The sequence below is a fragment of the Danio rerio genome, chromosome 7 (assembly GCF_049306965.1).
Source record: "Danio rerio strain Tuebingen ecotype United States chromosome 7, GRCz12tu, whole genome shotgun sequence".
Lineage (NCBI taxonomy): Eukaryota > Metazoa > Chordata > Actinopteri > Cypriniformes > Danionidae > Danio > Danio rerio.
The window spans coordinates 12,824,779-12,849,566 of NC_133182.1; the positions used below are offsets into that span (position 1 = coordinate 12,824,779).

The 24,788-nt window shown below is 35.6% G+C and overlaps 1 protein-coding gene across 2 annotated transcripts in view; it reads right to left on the bottom strand.

Annotated features, from left to right (window-relative positions):
• sh3gl3a (SH3-domain GRB2-like 3a) overlaps positions 1 to 24,788 on the bottom strand; it is a 62,458-nt gene that overhangs the window by 12,800 nt on the left and 24,870 nt on the right. For both annotated transcript variants that reach the window (XM_073907016.1, NM_001081691.2), the window contains 4 exon segments: positions 7,233 to 7,301; positions 7,061 to 7,133; positions 636 to 779; positions 8 to 141 (listed from right to left, as the gene is read on the bottom strand). In XM_073907016.1, coding sequence (XP_073763117.1) covers positions 8 to 141; positions 636 to 779; positions 7,061 to 7,133; positions 7,233 to 7,301 — 420 coding nt within the window.

Below are 24,788 nucleotides of genomic sequence, written 5' to 3' on the forward strand. Positions count from 1 at the left end.
GTCGTACCACAATCTCTTTGAGGTCTTTGTCTTGTAGATTCTGAAGTGGGTCGATGAAGTTCTGTTTCACACTGATATCGAGGGCGTCTTTAATATCAGCCATCTGTTTCATGGCTTCACCAATGTCTGCCAACGCGGTGCCTAAAAACATGATGGAGAACAAGTGATGCAAAGCTGGACCTCCATATAATGCTATAAATAATGAAGCATTTAACCAATATTTATTAACAGGTTAGAGGCTTTTTCACACACAAACAAACACTTATACACATAAATATAAACACATGTTAAATGGAGTGCAAGGGAAAAAGAAAAAGCGTGATTATTTAACAGATAAATGTATATTAAACAGAAAAAAAAATGTGTTCTGTGTTTTATAAACAATGGAAAATAATAATAAAAATATGTAAAATATGCACATCTGCATCTAATGTCAACAAAACACCACAAGGTGTCAGAGTGGTGTTCAAATGCTGTAAGGACGGCCTTTTACAGGAAACACATTTCACAATGCACAATGAGCAAGCTTTCCAGTCTTATGAGAAGGATCTGGGGAGAGATGGACCAGCATTCCTGCATACTGCAGCGGGGTTTCTGTAACTCATGTCTGAGCATGTGTGCGTGTTTGACACTACCGAAAGCGGACTCCTCCCCGAGCTCTCGTCCATACCGCAGCATACAGTCTCCTAACAGCCCTTCAGTCTGAGGATAACCCGTCGTCTTCACCTGCCCGCGGATTTTAGACACCGTGTTGAGCATGCCCAGTTTGGCTCTTGATGCTGTACAGAAATATAGATATTTATATACACACATGATTCATGCTCAAGATTAAACCATTAATTCGTAACACTGCACTTTAATATCACTGACAGTGGTAGAGAAGGAAAGAGAGGCAGTGTATTTGCAATAAAATAAAAATAATGCATGAGAAAATAAATCAATAGCAAGAAAAACAAAAATCTAAATTTGCAGTAGAAGATAAATTAGCCCTCCATATTTAAAGATGCCCTATAAAGAAAATCTGAATATACCTCTAGTTGAATAATAAGAGTTTAGTACATGGAAATGGCTACACCGTGAGCCTCAGACACCATTGTTTTCTCATTCTCATGCAGGTTCCACGAGAGTAAAATCCCAGTGAAAACCATGTCAATCAGAACACAAAGCAGACTGTTGCGTGACTCAAGATTTGCATGCATTTTAGGTCACACTCTACCTCATCTAACCTGACGCAGCCAAAACATCGACTGATATGTTGCACACGTAATCATTAATATGAACACCTCAGGTAGTGTTTTGAGATCATTTTATATTGATAAGTTTAACAAACTTTATATTAAACTTAGACTCTCTCTCTCTCTCTCTCTCTCTGCTCTCTCTCTCTCTCTCTCTCTCATTTCACATTTTCACATTTTAGGTGCTTTATTGGCATGACAAATAGCTGTACATTCGTATTGCCAAAGCAGTGCAGCGTCGCTGCGTACAGACAAGACAGTGCAAAAAGGGCAGTAGTGCAAACAAATATGAACATAAAATATAATATAGAAATAAAGAAAAGAAATGTAAACAAATAAAAATAGATTAATAAAAATAACAATATATAAGTAAAACTAAAAATATTAATAAAAATAAAAATAGATTAATGGTCATTTGTGAAACTGGTTAAAAGTGGTGACAATAATATAAACAGTAAGTCCACGAGTAAAGAGTTTCTGTGTTGTGTGTTGGAGACAGTGGAGCGGATCATTGTGGGTTCCTCAGACGGTGGCGGAGTGCACAACGGAGTGCACAAACTGAGCTGCTAACACACAGCAGCACACACACTCCCCCAGTAGGATGGGCAGTTTCTCATTGTTTGACAGGGACTCAAAGTTTTTGTGTGTGTGTGTGTGAGTTTCGGGTAGAACTTCTCCCATATCTCTGAGTATTTTGTGCACTCCGAAGGAAGTGCAGTTCTGTTTCAATCGGCTGCTGAGGGCAGTGTGGGCACAGCCGCTCCTCCACCGAGAGCCATGTTTGTCTGTGCCGGCCCGTCTCTATAGCCAGCTGGTGTCCGCTGAGTCTGTATCGGCTCAGGGTGTTCCTCAGACCTTTATCTCTCTCTCTCTCTCTCTCTCTCTCTCTCTCTCTCTCTATACATATATATATATATATATATATATATATATATATATATATATATATATATATATACTAGGGCTTTTCAAAATTAGCTTGTCAACACACATGATTCATTTGAAATATTTAACGCGTGAAAAAAATTACGCAAATAACGCAGTTGCAGTTTTTTTATTTCCTTTTGTGGAAAACGTGTGTTTAGCAACGGTGCGTGCATGGAGGCAACCTAGGCGGGTGCCTTGGGCAGCAGAATAGTGAGCGAACCCCACGTCTTCACTTTCATCAGCTACACCCACCCTCTCCCTCACGATCCTCTCTTTCATTAGCAAAAAGGTGACTTTCTTTTTTATTTTCAGGCTGAGGGCGGCATGATTGCCGTTTGCCTAGAGCGTCCGTTCAGCTTGCCCCGGTCCTGCACGTGTTTGACGTGCAAAGAAAGAAGACCAAGGATGCGCTTTTAGAAGGAAAGTTTCAGTATAAAACAATTAATGTGGCATAACCAGGCTATTCTGCGTTTCATCCAGAACGGATTGAATTTCGGGTGTTTCATTTTTAATTTTTAGACTTCAACTGCAGTTCAGAAGTTCACTCTCATTCAGCAGATTTTCATTCAGGATGTTTTAATGGAATTTGATACTGCATGGCGAACGGAAAGAAAAACCTCAGCATTTCGGGACTCGCGTGATCCTTTAAGGTAAACAAAATCGCTGTTTACATGGTAGACTCTTAATCAGTATTATCTTAATAATAAAAGCAGAGTAATGGTGTCCATGTAAATGTATTTATTGAAAATGGCAGATGAAGTCGCATCTGTCAAAGACAGCTCTATTCTCTGCCCTATTCTCTAAGCTGCGTCCATGAGCCCTCACATTTCATAAGTTCCACGTTGCTGTGTCAGAATCCTTGCTTGTAAAATACACCCATATTTTAGAGCGTGTAGTTTAAGCAAATTTGATGAACACCATCGTGCGTGTTGATGAATCTGAAGGGATCCCTCCCTCACTCACCGGGTTCGCTGTATTGGACGCGTTGTGTGTGCATGTTGTGTGTGTAGTCCACTTAGAATCCAACATGGAAATCGCTTTTGTTTGTTATTTTCTTTGATTGTTTTGAAATTCAAATGGCATTTTATGTCTCTCCTTTTATTTCTGTAATAAATACGGCGTTTCGTGATTTATCATGATTAATTACGCTTTGTGATTAATCATGATTAATTTTTAAAAAAGTGTGATTAATTACGTACATTTTTTTAATCATTTGACAGCCCTAATATATATATATATATATATATATATATATATATATATATATATATATATATATATATATATATATATATATATAAAGTTTTAAGCACTGCTGTTTTCAGTCCGAAATGCCTTATCTATCCCTTTGGAAAGCAACTTGAATCAATCACTTAAAAAAATTTATGGCATGAATGATTCAATAAATCCAAGTGTATCTGTCTGCAGACTGCATAAGAGAGGGCGTAACAAGTACCTTGAAACTTGTAACATGAAGGGGAAGTAGCATGCAATTAACAAAATCCCAGTAAACCAAGCGAGATGTCACAACGAGATGTTGTTGGCAAGATGGCGGAAATACTTCCCAGCGAACATTTTCAACAAATGTTTTCATGGGTTCTCCAAATTTATTCACAACCTCTTAATTTAATATATCATTATATTCGTTCATTTCGCAAATCCACTCACTGACTTCATCTGTTTTGCCACGACAGTTAGCCTACTTGACGTCGCCCCCTGTGGTTGCAAATAACAGTACAATAGCGAGCGTGTCAAGAATGAAAGCCTTCGGAACTCGAGGCTGTATGTTAAAAACTGTGATGGTAGGGTTTAGGCTTGTTGTAGGTGTAGACGTTAATAACTATGATGGTTGGGTTTAGGGTTGGGGAAGGTGTAGACGTTAACAAATGATGGATACAGCACCATCTTGCCAACAACATGGTTTTCACATGTGAGTGTCCATAACTTCAAGTTAGGCCTTTACTACAAGTTATGCCCCTTCATGTAACGCCCCATCTTGCAGTCGCAGACAAACCCTACTCAATAAAAGGATTTGTTGCCACCTACTGGTGGTCTTAGCATAATGCTTATTTAAAGCAGACAAAATGTATGTAATTTATCATTTAAAATTCATTATTTTAGATTGATTGGGATTTTAGATTAATACAATAAAGCCAAGATAGAATGAAGTAAACAGTGATTTATAATTTATGGAACTGAACAATATTCAGGTACAGAAATTGAATCAAGTTTTTAAAAATACCACAGTATAGTTTTAATCAAATAAATAATTAAATACATTTCATCTTTTTAAAGCTGTAAACATTATAATTTATTTTACCCAAATGCTTTAACCCCTTCAGACCCAAATTATGTTCTAAGTTTCAGAAAAATGTAAGTACATTTTCCCAGTTCCGAAGGCTTTCATAAATGAGACCAAATAAAAATAATGTCCATTTCAATGGACATCAGGTCAAACCTGCTGTACTTCAAAAACAATATACCAACATGAAATTACAATTTTACTTGACACTTTAACGTTAATTTTCAACTTTTATGCACATTAATACCCACTGTATGTTAAATAGACAGACAGTCAACATAAATAGTTCACTTATATATTTATAAATCAGGGGTGTCCAAACTCGGTCCTGGAGGGCCGGTGTCCTGGAGAGTTTAGCTCCAACCCTAATCAAACACACCTGAACCAGCGAATCAAGCTCTTACAAGATATACTACAAACATCATGGCTGGTGTGTTGAGGCAAGTTGGAGCTAAACTATGCAGGACAATGGCCCTCCATGACAGAGTTTGGACACCCCTGATATAAATCATCTTTTACTTGCCCTTGTTTCAAACATTTATGAGTTTCTTTATTTCTGTTGAACACATAAGAAGATATTTTGAAGACACCTGGAAACGTTTGGAAACTGACTCCACAGTATTTGTTTTTTTTCTTCAATGAAAGTCAATGATTACGAGTTTTTATCTCTTCTTTTGTGTTCAACAGAGATCAAATGTCTTACAACAATCCATGCGAACGATAAACTCTAATATGATTAAACCTTTGTAGTAACTCCACAAATGATGTGCTCTGTGGTGCTAAAACCAACTATATATACAAATCAAAACGTGTGACTATTGCAGATGAGCACATTGCGACGTCAATAGTGAAACGATGTATTGTGCAGCCCTAATTGTTACTATATCATGTTTGACCATATTGCAAACCTCTGATGCAAGCATAAAGCAATGTTGTGCAACACAGTGATCAAGTTTCAGGAGGAGGCTGTGTTCTCGTTGAGCAATATAATCAGTTTAATAAGATAATAAGCTACAGTCATGTTCAAACAGGTCCACACATCAGGCCGAATGGGTCAAGCTGGTGGAAATGGACACAATCATTACATTAGCTAACAACAAAACACCACTGTTGATTAAATTCAAACCAAAAACACGTTAAAAAGCAAGCAAAGTCAAATAAAAACATGCAAAGATCATGCCGTATAATGTGTTTAACATTGCATTTGATGACTAATGATTTTTTTTTCGTATTATTAAAGCCATTTTCAGGCAATGTGAAAAAAACACAACTACATTTAGGTTTTAATCACACCAAACATGCTTTTTGCAATGATTTTTGAACATTTTTATATATATATATATGTGATTATATATATATATATATATATATATATATATATATATATATATATATATATATATATATATATATATATATATATATATATTGTCTTTATTGATTTTAGGAGCTTTTAATATGCACTTTAGAAATCAAAATTCAAAATACAAAAAAATAATAATAATAAATAATGATTTTTCAATAGTTTTTAAACCAGTTGCTTGCTGTTGCGTGCGTTTTTCCCATTAGTCAGTCATGTCTTTTTTCATTGTCCAATCAAATGAAAGCAGAGGCGGGTTTCTGCTGATCATTTATTGCATATTGTTTGTGTTGTCAAGTCGACAACGAAGACTTTTATAGATGGACAAGAGACTAGTGGCCGATGTTTCGAGTTATCCGGAGCTGTATGACTTCACAAATCGTGAATATCACAATATTTTTAATATATTACAATACCAGCAGCAGCGCCCGCGCACAATACGCAGCTGATTCAGTGGTTGCCTAGCAACATTAAATTCGCAGCACACTTATTTTTTTCTTGTCAACAAAAAGAGGCAGAGCGGTGCACCTCCGAATGCTTTCGATAAACATCGTCCCTTAATTTGTAAAAAATATACACAAATTAATAGTTTTCTGTATTTTGAGATTTATGTTTTCCTTTTCTTCGTTTTTTGAAGCTTTTGAAATGCATTGTGGGAAATTGATCTTTACTCCAACAGCTTTTGCTGTTAAGAAAGTTTTTAAAAAGTGTCGAAGTTGACATGTTTTGTAAGGCCCAATCCCAATTCTATTTTTGTACCCCTTACCCCTTCCCCTTGGCCCTTGTGTGAAGAAATGGGACACCACAACACCTCCGCACGTCATCATATGTCCTCGCGATCTGTAGCTTCATATGAGATTGATGATCATGACTGCTGTTGTTATTCCAGTTGAGTTATTTTTTGGTATTTATCTTCAGAGAATCACTGAAGGCAACGATATCATGTTATCATAACGATATAAAGGTGGCAATAAGCTCGTAACTGTACTGTGTATTTACACTGTGGTCATATTCATCTATGTAAACGCACCAAAAACAATATTAACATTATACCAGACACTGTAAAAGGGTCATTCCCAGCCACTACACTTTTCTGACAGGGTATTCAGGTGTCATCGAGTGACAGAATGTTGTGGGACATGCGCTTGTTTGTTGTAGAAATTCGTAAAACCGGATGGTGTTCACACTGTAAATGCATTGTTAGTGCAAAGTGAATGCTGATGTTGTGATTCATACCTGGGTTTGGTTGGAGATATTCTGTGGTTTTAGTTATGAGTTCAAAAACAGACTTGTTGGTGACTTCTATTTTCTGTAAAGGTGGGAAAAGATCATGTGGATAATGGTAAATATGCTTCTCACATACTGTAAATCACATTAAGAAAGAGGGGATCATTTGTGCAGTTCTCACCCGCTCCATTTCCATGAAGTCTTCATCGAGTTTCGTCCCTTCCGCACCACTGATCTTCTCACTTAATAACTACATAGAGAGAAAGAGAGAGAGAGATGGAGATATTAGATCAGGGACAGGAAGCAGTGATATTAGGCAATGTTTTCCTGTGCACACAATACAGTGGTCGGAAGAAAAAATAAATCAATAATGAGCTTCTATTGTGGCTTACAGTGAAGAAACGATACCCGACATCACAGATCCAAATTTAGCTTTTGTGTAAAGCCTGGTTTATACTTCTGCGTCAAGTGACCGGCGTAACCAACGGCGCATGCAACACGCGTAGCTGTGCATTTATACTTCTGCTCGCTGTCTGTTGGTCTGCATTAACACTTTCAAAACGCTAGTTGGCAGTGAGGTGTTAATGTGTCTCTGTGTCGAGTTTCTAGTTTATATTATATTATATTATTTTTTATTATTTTATATCATATTATTTTATATCATTTTATATTATATTATATTATATTATTTTTTTTTATTTTATATCATATTATTTTATATCATTTTATATTATATTATATTATTTTTAATTATTTTATATTATATTATATTATATTATATTATATTATATTATATTATATTATATTATATTATATTATTTTTAATTATTTTATATCATGTTATTTTATATCATTGTATATTACATTACATTACATTATATTATATTATTTTTAATTATTTTATATATAATTTTATATAATTTTATATTATATTATAATATATTATATTATATTATATTAGGTCCCACTTTATATTAAGTAGCCTTAACTAATATGTACTTACATAGGAATTAATAGTTTGCTACAATGTACTTATTGTGTAAATACATGTTTTTACTGTGTACTTTTGTTTGATTAAATACATGTTTGTAATTACATCTGTAATTAACTTTTGTAATTACATTTGAAAATACACTGTTGACCATCCCATACACCTTAACCTACCCTTAACCTACCCATGCCACCAAACCTGTCCATAACCCAACCCCTATCCCAACTCAAAAGCACCACAAGTGTTCTCAAATACATTATAAACACAGTAAGTACATTGTATTTATTTTTTTGATGTAAGTACATAGTAGTTAGGGACACTTAATATAAAGTGGGACCTTATATTATATTATATTATATTATATTATATTATATTATATTATATTATATTATATTATATTATTTGATATTATATTATTTTGTTTGATATTATATCATTTTATATTATATTATATTATATTATTTGATATTATATTATTTTGTTTGATATTATATCATTTTATATTATATTATATTATATTATATTATATTATATTATATTATATTATATTATATTATATTATATTATTTGATATTATATTATTTTGTTTGATATTATATCATTTTATATTATATTATATTATATTATTTGATATTATATTATTTTGTTTGATATTATATCATTTTATATTATATTATATTATATTATATTATATTATATTATATTATATTATATTATATTATATTATATTATATTATATTATGGAGGGGCATCTGCTGTATAAAACATTTGCCGGAATAGTTGGTGGTTCATTTCGCTGTGGCAACCCCTGATAAATAAATGACTAAAGGCTGGTTTATACTTCTGCATTGAGTAAGGCAAGATATTATATTATATTATATATATATTTTTTTTATATTATTTTTATAATACTATATTATATTATATTATAGCATTTTATATTACATTATATTATATTATTCATTCATTTTTTTTTGTTGGCTTAGTCCCTTTATTAATCCGGGGTCGCCACAGCGGAATGAACCGCCAACTTATCCAGCAAGTTTTTACGCAGCGGATGCCCTTCCAGCTGCAACCCATGTCTGGGAAACATCCACACACACATTCACTCACACACTCATACACTACGGACAATTTAGCCTACCCAATTCACCTGTACCGCATGTCTTTGGACTGTGGGGGAAACCGGAGCACCCGAAGGAAACCCACGCGAAGGCAGGGAGAACATGCAAACTCCACACAGAAACGCCAACTGAGCCGAAGTTCTATATTATATTATATTATATTATATTATATTATATTATATTATATTATATTATATTATTTAAAAAATGTATCAAGCTGTTTTTGTCTTTAAAAAACAAATGTAAAAACATAAAACTAGGCTAAAGAAGTTGTGATTATGCAACATTGTCTTTGAGTGTTTCCACTAAAGGAAATGCAATTATGTCAGTATGTGAATGAACTACACATGGTGTCACAATCTGCAAATGGAGCTGAACATAACAATTCAGAGTAGTTAAACCCCAGCATTAATCACTAAGAGGATTGCCATCTCTCACATAGCAGAAAGAAAATTAGGTTAAAAATCTTGCCAAGTATTGCTGGTCAGTGCGCACAGATTGGAAAAAGTGCAAGATGACATGAAATCAAGATATTTCAGACAAGATTTTAAATTGTCTGGCAAAATTACTGTCTGACACAAAAAAGTCCAACACAGATGCATGCATGGTGAAATGAAATAAATGTTTTTGTACAGCACATATAGGTGAGGAAAAACTATTTTTGTTTGTACTTTTCATATTTTTAGCCCTTAAAAGCAGGTGTATTTACTGTAGTGACGTAGCTTCTCTGAGAAGTGCTGACAGCCTGCTGTGCTTTCGTGTGCTAACAGTTTAATAGTTAAACTTCCAGCATGGTACAAGCATCAGTAAAAATCCCTCAACTGCCTTAGAATAACACAAAAAGTTGCTGTTCCCTACTGACTGATTTCACTTGCTTAATATTCACAAGTGAAATACGGTAATGTGTCAAGAAAAAAAAAAAAAAATAAACATTTTACTATAGGGCTGGATGATATGGCTAAATAAAAAAACATTCGATTTTTTTTGTTCAGGTAAACACTATTTATTATGATAAAAATATTTTTTTTCCTATAAAAGACTTATATTACAGGTCATTTATTCATTATTTTTGTACACACGGTATGACTCTACCAACACATAAAGATACCATACAATGATTGCAGATACAGTGGAGAACACATCATGTTTTTTCCTGGGAATTATTATTTCTAAAGGAGCTGTTGACAGGAAATGGAACCAGATTTTGGTAAAAACCCAAACAATACAGACATTAAAAAAAAAAACAGTTTGAAAAATTAGTTGTGTAATAATGACACAAGGAGAAAGTGCTGAACTACAGAAATGTATTTAACAATTTATATAAATGACTTTTTAAATGATGGCAGCTTAAAGACGCCTCTCATTTGGAGAATGAAGTCACATGCATTGCTCAGGTTTGAGGTTTTTTTTAAAGTGAAAAAATCTTGATCTCTTGAAAATAAGACTAAGGGCTCTATTTTGACAGTCCATGCGCAAAGTGGAAAGCGCAGGGCGCAAACGCCATAAGGTCGTGTTAAAATCCACTTTTGCTAATATAAGGATGGAAAAATCTGCTTTGCGCCATGGCGCATGATCTGTAGCAGGCGTCACCAATCCTGGTCCTGGAGGGCCGGTGTCTCTGCAGGGTTTAGCTCCATCTTGCCTCAGCACACCTGCCAGGATGTTTCAAGTGTAAGACCTTGATTAGCTTGTTCAGGTGTGTTTGATTAGGGTTAGAGCTAAAATCTGCAGGACACCAGACCTCCAGGAACAAGTTTGGTGACCACTGATCTAAAGGGTTGAGCTTATTTTCTTAATGAGTTATAGGTGTGTTTTGAGAATAAACCATTCAGAGTCTCATCTCCCATTCCCTTTAAGAGCCAGCTGCATCGCGCCATAAGCGCATTTGGTATTTACATGACGTAAAGTAAGTGTAAGTGGAAAAACTAAGCATTTCACTACGATTCTGCCAATTATATTTTCAAGTTCAGGAGAGAAGAAAGGGCGACCGCACGAGTCTTTTCATTGTTTACATACGTTGCTCAGTGACATGGACAACTCCAAATAATGTTGAAAGAGTCACATAATGTATTTATAAGGTATAATTCACCTAAAAATGTCATTTTTGTCTTCATTAAATGATGTTTTCGCGGCTGGGAAATCACACGTGACGTGAGCTGCTGACAGTGAGCTGTTATAGAGAGGGCGGGCGCTGCTCTACTAAGTGATAGACGCGCACGCGTCTACTTTAGTGGATGGAACTTGCAAATGTTGTAAGTAACAGGTAATACAGTTGTAAATAATATTCAGTTTGTGGCACAGAGTGATGGTTTGGGAGCCGCGCGTGAAGTATGAACAGCTCTTAGCCCTCAAAATGAAACCGAAAGTGTGCACTTCATTTAAATGATCATATCGCATTTTAAAGTTATGATTACGACAAGCATTTAATTAGTTTTTCTTTCATAGCGAACAGAGTTGTGCATGAAAATAAATGTTTACAGTGTCAGTATAACTACTCTAGCCTATATATTGTTAAATATAATCTGATAATGACAAATGTCTGATTTTACCAGTGAGTAAAATCGTCTAATAATGTTGTCAATGACAAATTGTAAGCACGTCTTAAACATAATAAATCAACATCAGAATTATTATAAGTGGAATAGAATTATTTATAAAAAACCAGTAGACCTACACATAATATGATTATCGATGTTGTGCCATATGTTTGTTTTTACCACACCTTTATTTTACATCTACAGAATCGTGAGAAAATCGTGATCTTTATTTTAGCCAGAATCGTGCAGCTCTAATTTAGCGTTATCAGCAACAGTAGTTGTAGCAGTGATTTTTTCACTGAATATTTCACTATTTATTTTTATTCAGCTGATATTTCTTCATTTTATTTTTAATAAAATTACAGGTTCTAAGATATGTTAGTTAAAACTAAAAGTGTCTTGCAGTGCTGTGTTTGTAGTAAATGGAAAGCAAATCACACGTGCCGCCTCCTCTTTCTGGCTGATCCAAAAAAATGGTCAGATCCGTGACTAAAAATCCATAACGTTATCCGAATTGTGACATTTGTCATCTCTTACACCACTAATATCAGTGCATCCTGAAAACTGACAAGTTGATTAACTGCTTGATAGATACTTAGTTTTTGTTTAGCAAACCACTAAACTAAATCATTTCCCAAAAACAAACAATAGTGTTTCCAAAAGCAAACACAACAAAAAAAAAATGAATAAATAAATCTAACATTTCAATGATTAACCTATTGATAGATAAGTGAGGCGCAAAAAAAAAAAAAAACTAAGCACAAAAGCTCATCAGTTCCCGAATTGGTATTTCTACAAAGCTCCAACTGCTGCTGTATGAACTGGCCTACATTTCCACTAACACACACTTGCCAGAGTCAAAATACTGACCTACTTCTGCCTAGGGTTCACCAGCACTGGCCCTGACGGAGGTTTTGTTTGGTCTGTTGTCAGGTTGTTTACCACACTGCTGTGTGTGAGTGATGAAAGTGTGAGGTCAGAAGGTCTTTGCAAAACCCTCTCTCTCTTTAATGCGCTGGTGATGGCATGCAGAGGTTGTTCAAACACCCACATGAAACCACATGAAGTGCTCATACTCTTCAAAATGCTTTTTTTCCAAAGTTAAGACTACCATAAGCAACATGATCAGATTTTGCATTTCAAAAAAAAAAATGTAGGGGTGTGATATTTGTTGCCTAAGGATAATATCGTAATCGCATGATGCAGCCTACGAGAATGCTTAAGAATCCAGATTTGAAGGCTAAAAAATGATGGATCATGAAAGATCATGAAATAATTTAAAGTAGAAAATGGCTACCATGGATCCCCTTCAACTCAAAGCAAGTAAAAAGATCAACGTCAACACCAAACTCAACAAGTGAAACCAGAATCACTCAGTCATTTCTTTATTTCATTCGCAAAGATAGCCGCTCTCTTAGTGTCACAGAGAATGAAGGCTTTTATATCGAGCTCTTGAAAGCAGCAGGACTTTGCATGAGCATCACCTTTTGTCAAGTCTATTACAAACTGAACCGTTGGCACATGATCATCCTCTCATTCTTGTGGTCGCTGCGTTTTCACCTGCTTCCTTTCGCTCATGCGAACACTGTTATTTTTGTCTGTTGTGCTGCATTTCCGACTGTAAGATCACATTTGCATGCATACTGACAAACGTCATGGGCAAGTTATAATGTTGTATAGCCCAATCAATCAACTGACAATCCTGTCTACTGTCTTAACCATCTCTCAAGCTGGCCCCAGGACATCGGGCCATCCTTGTTGAGCCCAGACACCTTATATTTGGTTATTTTTGTTTAAAGAATTCCGCAAGCATTTTTTCATTGATTATTTATTGGTACTAAGCACAACCATCTGAACACAAGTTATTACATTGTGCCTTACAGTTGTTAACCTAAGCTATTACAGTAAATATACAGGAGTTGGACAATGAAACTGAAACACTGGCCAATTTAGTGCTGGAGGTTTCATGACTACTTTCTACCTGAATCGACCACCCTGGTGGGCAAACTTCGTTGCTTGCACATTTCACCAGTAAGACCAATAAGTTTATGGGTGGTACATTACAGTTCAATACAGGACAAATTGTGGGTTCGCGTCTCGCTAGTGCATCCAAAGACAGCAAGTCTTTGTTTTCTTATGTTTCAAGAGCCACAGTGTTCAGTGTATTGTCAGCAAACCACCAAGAAGGACGAACAACATTTTCACGGTTTCCACCAAAACAGTTTGTTGAGAGCTCCATAGGGTGAAATTATACGGCCAGCAGCAAAAACCTTGAGCTGTGGACATTGTGAAACATGTATTGTTCTCTAATGGCTCCACCTTTACTGTCTTTCCCACATCAGGGAGAGTTATGGTGTGGAGAAGCCCCAAAGAAGTGTTCCACCCAGACTATTGCATTGCCCAGAATGAAGCATAGTGGTGGATCGGTGATAGTTTGAGCTGCAATATCATGGTATTCCCTAGGCTCAAAACTTAATACATAATACATCAAATATGTGCTAGATGGGGGCATCATTGCCATTCACTACCAAACCATTTTGGAGGACCATGTGCACCAAATGGTTTAAACATTGTCTCCTGAAGGCAGTGCCGCGTATGAGGATGATAATGCACTAATACACACAGCAAGACTGGTGATGGTTGTTTGATGAACATGAAAGTGGAGTTGAACATCTCCCATGGACTGCACAGTCCCCTGATCTAAATATTATTGAGCCACTTTAGGGTGTTTTGGAGGAGCGAGTCAGGAAATGTTTTCCTCCACCATCATGGCGTAGTGACCTGGCCACAAGTCTGCAAGAAGAATGGCTCAAAATCCCTCTGATCAATGTTCAGGACTTGTATCTGTCATTCCCAAGACCAACTGATGTTGCAAAAGGAGGCTCTACACCATTCCAATGTGTTATTGTGGTCTAAAACCAGGCGTTTCTGTATATGGTCTGTATTTATGACCATACACACACAGCTGAAGTCAGAATTATTTGCCCCCATCAATTTTTTCCCCAATTTCTGTTTAACGGAGCAGATTTTTTTTATAATAGTTTGAATAACTCCTCTCTAATAACCGATTTATTTCATCTTTGTCATCATGATAGCAAATAATATTTCACTAAAGTGACATTTAAAGGCTTAACTAGGTTAATTAGGTTAACTAGGCAGCTTAGGGTAATTAGGCAAGTTATTAAATAATGATGATTTGTTCTGTAGACTATCGAGAAAATATAGCTTAAAGAGGGCTAAAAAAATTAAAAACTGATTTTATCCAGGGTGAACGACAGAGAAAAAAAAAATATATATTTTTACCAAGTTGTATTGGTATAGTCCGATTGTAGATGGGTGGACGTACGCGGAGAAAACAAGAAAAACAAGAAAAAACAGGGAAAAAAAACACTGAAGTTTGTTTGTTGTCTAGAAGACGAACGCCGCCATTTTGAATCCCGCACTTGGTCTTGTGGGTTCTCGCGTTACTCAGCCATGCGTTACTCCACTCCACCCTGTTTTATTTCTGCCGAAATAAAACAAATAAGACTTTCTCCAGAAGAAAAAATATTATCAGACATACTGTGAAAATCTCCTTGCTCTGTTAAACATCATTTGGGAAATTTTTAAAAAGAAACCAAATTTCAAAGGGGGGCTAATAATTCTGACTTCAACTGTATATATATACCTTGTGTATATATATATGGCAGTGTGTTTTTATGTTCCACTAGGTTTAGTTTCTTCATTGGGTTTTGTCTTTTCTGAATGCTACCTTATTGTACAAGCAATTAAAACTAGCTTATTAAGAGGCGGGAGTTAGCGCATAATCATAAGGTAAACAGAAACACAAAACAAAAGTTTCCATATGGAGCTATTCCACTGTACTCCACACTTGTAAACACTTGCTCCCACGGCTCTCAGCACCACCCACGACCATCACCGCTACCAAACTGACCAATCACAGAGCTTGCGCTACACGTCATCGCGATGTACTTACATTTTTGAGAGATGCGGTAGGGTAGGGATAGTAATCGGTAGAGAAAGTAGTCGAAAAAAAAAACGACCTGGAAAATGTAGATTGATTATAAATTCTGAACGTTGATTTCAATTACTTTTCAATTAATCGCCCGGCTCTAGTATATCGTATCGCAACCCATGTCTCATAATATGTATCATTCTAGCCCTGGTTGAAGTATGTTTTTGCAGTTTCACTATAAATGTAGGCTGAAGCACATATTAGCAATAAGCCTGTGTTGGAAAGAGAAAGTCAGTTTTATCACTGAAATGAATAATTTGGGTCTATAAATTACTAGCTGCCTTTCCATGACTTGAAATCATGCAATATGAAACTGCAGAACCATAAAAATTGACGATGGAAACATTAATTTTGCAAAAACTGTTTTTATTCTGCCATGAGGTGGTTTTCAGGCAATTTATAAAAAAAAAAGAAGTTAATTTAGCAAAACTGCAATGCACTTTTGCTCCAATCAGGAATATCTGCAATAAAAGGTCAATGAAAGTCATTTCTCATGACCCCTTTAAACTTTGTAAGCAGATTAGTGATCCACAGATATTTGTCAACTATAAAGCATACCGAGGCAGCAGTTTCACACACTCACACATGCACAAAAAAACGCTCTCATTTCCTCTTCATGGACATTCAATTTACCAAGGAATGAACAATGTGCACCTCCATTTAAACATGGAAGGAAATTGCGAAACAAGTCCAGACAGTGATGACATGCACGCACGCCGACACTTTCGCTTACAAACAGCACTGTGTTGTGGAACAAACAGCCAATTAAATCAAGGTCAGACACATTCAGCGATGCAGACGCTTGGTAGAATCAACAAGTAAAGCGAAAGTTTCCATCTATGAGTATGAAAAGCCACAGAAAGCCGATGCAAACCAAACCCCGGAACTGGAATGAAGACAACATGACAGACAGCAAAGCACTTTCTAATTAGCACCGATACATGACACCTTATGAAATAGATGCTAAGTATAGGAAGAGTGATAATGTCTTCCAAAGCGTAGACTGCTTTACTGTGATCTGTTAATTTAGCAGCTACTAAATAACTGGGGTAATGTTCATCATGCAAAACTGTGAATGTAATGTATTATACACACATGCACTGAAAAAGCCACTTTGTTAGATGCTGCAATTGCTTTCACAATTCGACAAGATTCAACAAAGGTGCATTCCTGAGAGAATTTAGACCATGTAGCAACTCGTAATGTAATAAATGCATTTAATGTAACAAGCACTACATTTGAATTTAAACGAACAGTTCATCATGTAATAATGTTCTCGAATTTAATGAAATATTGAGCTAACAAAGCAATAATATATTGTTTAATCATGTAATCTTTTTTTTTTCACATAATGCTATAGGTCAGTGGTTCTCAAACTGTGGTACAGTGGTACACAGGCTTACTTCTAGTGGTTCGCAGAGGATTCACCGAGTAATAAAAAATAGAATTTTAATCATTTGATGCATATGATAACACCGCTGTGTGGCTGTTCTCTAAAGCCTACGATCAAAGCGATGTGCTTAGAATGTTTACTTCAGTGCATCGCGTCATCAGCTGCTAAAAATCAATCCAATTGGCGCAGGACTAGAGAAAGAGGTGCGTGGTGCTTGCAGAGCAGATACACGCTACAGCGGTGGTCCCAATCCTCTGATTGCCACAGACCGGCACCAGTCTATAGATCAATTAGTACCAGGCCGCACAAAAAAATCATTAATTATTTCTGTTTTATTTATTACCTCAGTCTGAACGATCATTTATTTAGAAAAATCTTTTATTTTTCTCTTGTTACATCTAGGTCACTTGATCGGCAAAATGTAACCTACAGGCTAGCAAAATGAGTAAGAACTGCAGCACGATGCGCTTGCGTATTCTAGGCGTGCCAAGTAGAAAACATCTTAACTTTTCAGAATGTCGCACTGCAAGTCAAGTGACAAGAAGCCACTGATCAGATTCATATTTTGTATGGAATATAATTTCGTTAGACTAATTATCTCGGACGCAGAATACCCAAACACTGCAGTGCTTTTTAATTTTCTCCATAGAAAATAAAAAAAACTTGTGCAGCAATGTTTTGTCAACTTGACATCCTCTGAGAAAAACGGGTTCCCTACCACTCTACATACAAGTTAATGTTTAGATTTCAAAAAGTTTAACAAATATGTCACACATACACGCGACATATTTAAAAATTTATCAAAAGTTCTATAAATATCAATATGACCTTGTTTTCGAACTGTGCAGTGCTGTAGCTGCTTAAATTGGCCAACTACGCTACATTATTTAAATACTGGTCATTATAATGGTACTTGGAGAGACTTTTTTTTCTGAGGTGGTACCTGGTGAAAAAAGTTTGAGAACCAATGTTATAGGTGATTGCAGGGGCGTAGATTTCGCATGGCCGGAGGGGACGTGGGACAGCAATATGCATCAGTTATTAAAATGTACTGACCAATAATTTATTAAAAATAAAAATTGCGCTGTCAGTATTGACCTAGACATGCAAAAAGGGTGAAATCCCGTTCTCTCCTCGAGTCGCACCGCCCCCAAACACATATGAACATTGTGATTGGCTGTACATTTCCCTGCTGTCACATTAGAGGCAGTACTTGCGTTCAGATACAAGCACCGAGCACCAAAACTGTACAGGTAAATTTCTCATGCAAGAACAAGGTGTGTGACACAAACGTGAGGATGGCAGCAGCAAAAAATAAGGTGGACTTAAAGAGCTTTTTTTAATGAAAAGTGTTCGTCACATAAACTCAAGTTCGCTTCTGAATGAGTCTATCATGATAATGCGGTTAATGCTCGTGTTAATTAGCTTCATTTGCGCTCTTCAGAAACCTATAGGTGAGCTCATGGATATTACAACGATTTTTTACAGTCGACCAGAGCACGCCCTCTGGTGTTCGGAGGAGATTTATTACTGATCACATCACTGTACTTTCCTCACACAATGTGCAAGAAGTTAAATCGCAAATGCCGAATTTATCATTTAGTCCTACTTTCCGATATTTTGAATTTGGACAGCAATGAATTGAATTACGACAAACGAATAGACTCGGTTTATAAAAACAAGCTGCAAGTTTCCATTACAACAAAGAATACACAAAATAAACATTACTAAACAAATAATTTAACTAGATTCTGTCACATTTAAATCATCTTTCACCCCCATCCTTGCTTGAACTTCAGCAGATGATCTTGAACATGTCTGCAAGCTTAAATATATTTAGTGTTTGGCGGATTTGATATTCGTGAAGGCAAGAATTAAAACAGGTGAGTGGCCAGTGAGTGTATTATGTAATGTTATGTAAGAAATATCTGACTGCTTTTATATCACCTACAGTTATATAAAAGCCAAGAACCGTGGAATTGAATGGGTTGTGAATGGCTGAAGGGAACAAAAAAGTTAAATATACAGTACTCAGACTCAAAATCAAAATAGAAATCTCATGTGACTGACTTCAGTGAGAAAACGGTTGACGTTACAGTTAAGAAATCAGGAAGCTGATGCGAAATGATGTCTTCTGCTAGGATTTAAGGATGTATGATGTAACTCAATGATGTAAGACGATGTATTGAGACAGTAGATTTCTATGGAAAGTCATTGAGCAAGGTCAAATTACAACGTTAGCAAGGCTTTAATGGTAATTGAAGAAAACTGAGCAACATCAGGCCTCTTTGTGCAGATCACTACAGCAAAGTCCTCCTACACACTCAGTTTCACTGTTACAAACACACACAAAATTGACATTCAATCCCACGCAAATGGCAAACTGTACACAGCAATTTCAATGTACAAGAAAAACCATTCACATATTAAAAATCGACAACTGCAAACTAATGAGACTGTGGGTAAAATACAGTGAATCTTAGTTAAAGGTAAAAATATAGCCTCAGACTCTTTGTGAATATAATTAGTAGCACAAAAAGGTATAGAATGTAATAACTGATACACATTTAAAGTGATAGTTCAACCAAAATTGAAAATTGACTTCCATAGTTTTAGTTTTTTCCTGTGGATGTCAATTGATAGTTGCCACAGCATCAGGGGAACACCTTCCTGGTGGGCAAATCATTACTATTCTCCTGCTGACCACCAAGTCTATTTGTATTTAAAAAGCCAGATAATCAATTAATAAGATATGTTCAATAAGATATAATGTTACTAACTGACCAGGAGACAAAATTCCTTAACTGAAAGAACAGCCAGAAACGAGAAATTCATGGATTTGTGCCAAATGTTAGCATCATTGACCCATTTCACCCATAGCAAGCAATCGATGGTACCTACCTATAACTGTCAGTGTGTTTGTATACTTTTAATACAGTTTCTAATCTAATTAGCAATTAAATAATTAATAAATAAAATAAAAATTATTTTATAAAAAAAATGTAATAATTAATTGCAAAGTGAACGTATAAATAGCAAAGGTGAAGGAACAGACTTTCCCTACCAGCAAATATTAATCAAAGCAAGAGATCCAACACCACTGACCAAATCGCTGAGGAATATCCACAAGATAGATGTAAACACTGTCAAATTGGAGTTCTTATGGGGCATTCACACCTGATGCAGCAAATGTTCACGTGCGAATAGTGCAATCTAATCACACATGAATAATTCAATAGACACCTAAACATTGAGTTTACTCGCTTCGGCGGGTCAAATTTACTTCAAAATAAGACGTGGATTTGCGTCATGGGAGAGGCATCTGTCTGCCAGCTACCTCCAGTTTTGTTGCTAATGGCTAACATGGATTTTATTAAGAGAGTAGCTGTGCTTTATGTGCTTTAGGAAGGCTGAAAAACAGCTGATTTTCTATTGAGATCCCAGTGTAGCTGCCATTACGGCACATTGTTTTTTTTTTTTTTGCCAGGCAGGTCACATGGCTGAAAACTATAATTAGTTGGGTTCAAATTTGTGCCGCGCTGCCCAGATCGATCGAATTCTGTCTTAAATTGGTGCATGCCGGTTAGAAATTTTGTACGGCTTGACACTGCGCGTTACTGTCACATGTAGCATTAAAGTACTGCAATTCAGCCAGTGCAGCATCTGAAGAGCGACTGCAGGAACTGCGATGACGACAACGATATTACACGATTGCATAGTTCACTGCATGACAACAATCACGTATGTTTCGGGTTAATTATTGGACAAATTCTGTCTTACAAACTTCCTTTTGCACATCATGCTTATTAAAAGACTTCAAATATTTCCTGCGGTAGACCTATTCACCTTTTTTGTTAAATAATTTGTTTATAAAGGCTAGATTGTTTGCATAGGTTTATTTTTGACCATTCTTATACATACCCTTTACTGTATACAGCTCCATATACAGTTTAAATTATATATATATATATATATATATATTTTTTTTTTTTTTTTTTTTTTTACTGAATAACTAAATATATGTGTTTGATTACACACAGGCATGTAGGGCTGGGTATCGTTCCAAAAGTTTCTATACCGTTACCCTGAATTCGATAAAGGTTCCGAACGATACTTTTTTCGATACTTTGATTTTAAGAAATATATTTTAACAAGATTACAAAATTTTCAGGAAGTTTGTGACACTTTTCACAGCAGGCTTATCTCTAAGACCAATAAACAAAGGAACAAAAGCACAAAATGAACAAAGTGTAGTTAACGCAATATATTAGTGCGAACAGTTTTAATAGTTCAAGCAGTTTTAAGTCAACCAATTCTAAGTATTTGTGAGGCTTACTGCTGCTTAAAGGTTTAGTTCACCCAAAAATTTAAATTCTGTCATTAATTATCTTTAAATGAAGATATTTTGGATTTAATCCAAGAGCTTTCTGATCCTATCATAGATAAATCAATGAATAAAGTTATTTTTTGTTTACTTTGCACACAGGAGTATTCTCGCAGCTTCATATAGTTATGATTGAATCACTTATATCACATGGACTTATTTTGACTGTTTTTGGTTCCTTTCTGGTCATTGAAAAATGCATATCCAGTAAATCTAATCTTTCTCCACAGTAGAAAAAGGCAGCAAACCTTTAACAATAAAATTGTAACGGCCCTGTGGCATTCATTTTTCACCAGGAGCAGAGACTATAACATTAATGTGAAGAAAACATGAAAGCTAAACTGTTAATGTAGCCAAGGATAAGGACATTTCAATAAGATAAGTTTAATGTGAGGTAAACTTCATCATTTACTGTTAACCTTAAAGCATTTTAGTATCAACTTAGCTAGGTATTTAAAGCCATCGAAACAGTATAACGTTACACAGCCTACGTTAGGTCCAAAAAAAAGGCTTAATAAATTGACCCCGCACAAATCCCAATTACACTGTCAGGTCTTGATGCCCAATTCCGATTTGTTGCCTATATCAGATTTTTTTTCTTGGCCGTTTACACATTCTTTTAGGGTGTACTCACACTAACAGTGTGCCAGAGTGCGGTTCACTTGGGCTTTGGCACAGTACACTTGTGTGTGAGTGCAAAACGCGCCTAACCCCGAAATTGAAAGCAAGACGTGACTTTTAAGGGGCTGTTTCATATGGATTATGCAAACTGTCGTAGTTTATTAAAGATTTAAACCCCTCACTGCATGACAGCAGCACACCTTCAGCAACCTCTTAACTCCTGCAGCATGAGGACTTTATGACTGTTTATGAGCGTCAAAAGTGGCGAATCTGTTCGGCGAGTTCTGCCATCTGTGCCACACTAGCCACTAAGAAATATGAGAAGTATAGTATAAGCAGTGACTGGTTCATTCCTGATTTACCCCCATGCAGTTTATGTAATGGTATGACCCTGATGTGTGTGTGTGTGTTAGTTGAAGATGTGTGCGCACTGGTGTTGGAGAGAATAAAGTTATTCTGTGTAGCCTACAGTGCGTGTATTAATAGCTACAAAAAGCAAAAGTTACAACACGAAGTTCGCCTGACTTTAAAATGATTTTGAGGCGGATGAGGTGGGAAAGGGCCGTCATAGCAGCTAGCGCTTATGTCTGTTTACCTTTTGGAGCCCCAGCCATCGCGCAGTTACTTATCAGTCACGGAGGACGATGCTAGTGGTGGGCACATTGTTATGATGACTGTGCCGGCGTGATCTTCTTGCAGTCAAACAATGCAAAAATGCGTTAAAGTGTAGTAGTGTGCGCATTACAGCCTCACATTTGAAAAGCTCTAAGCGAGTGGGCACAACCGCCGTAAACTATTGATTTTCAAGATATCCTCGCCGCAGCCAATCACCAGCATTTGATCCGGGCACGTTAAGGATGCCGCAGGTTTTCTAGCTCACTGACGTTGACAAGATTATATCCTTGGGTATCGAAATTTGGTACCGAACGAAAATGATTTTTACTCGATAGTATTGAGACGAATCGGTCGGTGCTTAAAAAGTATCGAACTCAATACCCAGCCCTACAGGAAAGCACCCAGTTCAGGTTGATGCAGGAGGAAGATATGAGTTAAGGCAGATAGGAGTTTTTGTTCCTTTGTCAAATAAATAAATGAATAATTCAGCCAATATGCTCGTCGTGCAAGTTCATTATTAAAATATGAAAGAAAAAAGCGATCAGAAAGTCTGCAGATTAAATAACGATCAATAATAAGTTATGACAGAAATTTTACAACACTCTCCGTCAAAATACGGACAATGAGAAAGTCAAATATATATATATATATATATATATATATATATATATATATATATATATATATATATATATATATATATAATATATATATATATATATATAATATATATATATATATATCATATATATATATATATTTATTTATATATATATATATATATATATATATATATATATATATATATATATATATATATATATATATATATATATATATATATATATGATGCACGTTTCTGTATAAACCTTGTGTTATTCATTGTAAAGTTTTATATCCATAAATGTAATTAAATGCAAATCCATTTTTAACATGTTCAAACAAGAACACTATTGACATACCATTCAGCATCTAGTATCCTAAAGTGTGATGTTTAAACTAGAATTTGTGCTTATTGCTTTGTGTTATATATTAGTTTCCTTTTCATGTGCACCTTCATTTCCCCCTTATTGCACTATACTTTTGTTTGTTATTGGCTACTTAAGCTGAATTAATGAATCCCTTGTTGTAGGTAATAAACTATAGTTTGTAGAGACTATTCTGTTTTATTTGTACTGTAACTCTTTGTTGTTGTTGCAATAAATTAATTATGTTAAATATGTGTATAATTAAATATGTGATCTGTCATCATGCAGCAAACTACAAGCTACAAGGTGTCCGACCTGACAGCCTTCAAGCAGGTTCAAGTCGAACGCACTTATTGGCTACCGGTTTCCAAAAATCCTCAAAATATGTTTGTTTGTGTTCAACGTAAAATCATAAAGCACTTTAGTGTGAGTAAAAGATGAGTGAACTTTCATTTTTGGGTGAACCATCCCTTGTCTATAACTTTAAATGAACGCCCGACCATTAAATATTAGGCTTCAGTAAACCTTGAACAAGGCTTTCCTTTAGTCTCAAGGTCTTTAGTCTGCTCGTCTATCTGTGTTTTATTTTTTGGTGACCTTAGATATTTCAAAGGTTGAAAATTTGATATGTTACGTTAACGCACCATAACATTCGACATGGATTGTTCCTGTCTAATAAACAACAATAGATTTGACCTGACCCTCTGAACTGTGTGTCAACAATGTTGGGCGTCTGTCTCGCAACAGCAAGCGGATAGCGAACAGATAACACTGCTAATGTTATTTCAGGCGGTCCTACTGCTGGGCTTTTTGTGTGTAAGACCATGACACACAGGTAAAAAGTGAAGGATGAAAAAAAATGCATCAAAGTGAGCGACAAAAAGTCAGGAGGGAAAACAACCATTCAGTCCCAAGTGGTAAAATTATAATGGATGATCATTTCAGACATGGGAAAAATGTTTTGAGGTGTTTAAAAATATTTGTTTGAATTGTTGTAATTTTGCAATATTAGTTCTACCTCAGAGGATAATGTCTGACAATAAATAGTAAATAGATCCATCACAGGAATGCCATGACAGGAATAATTAC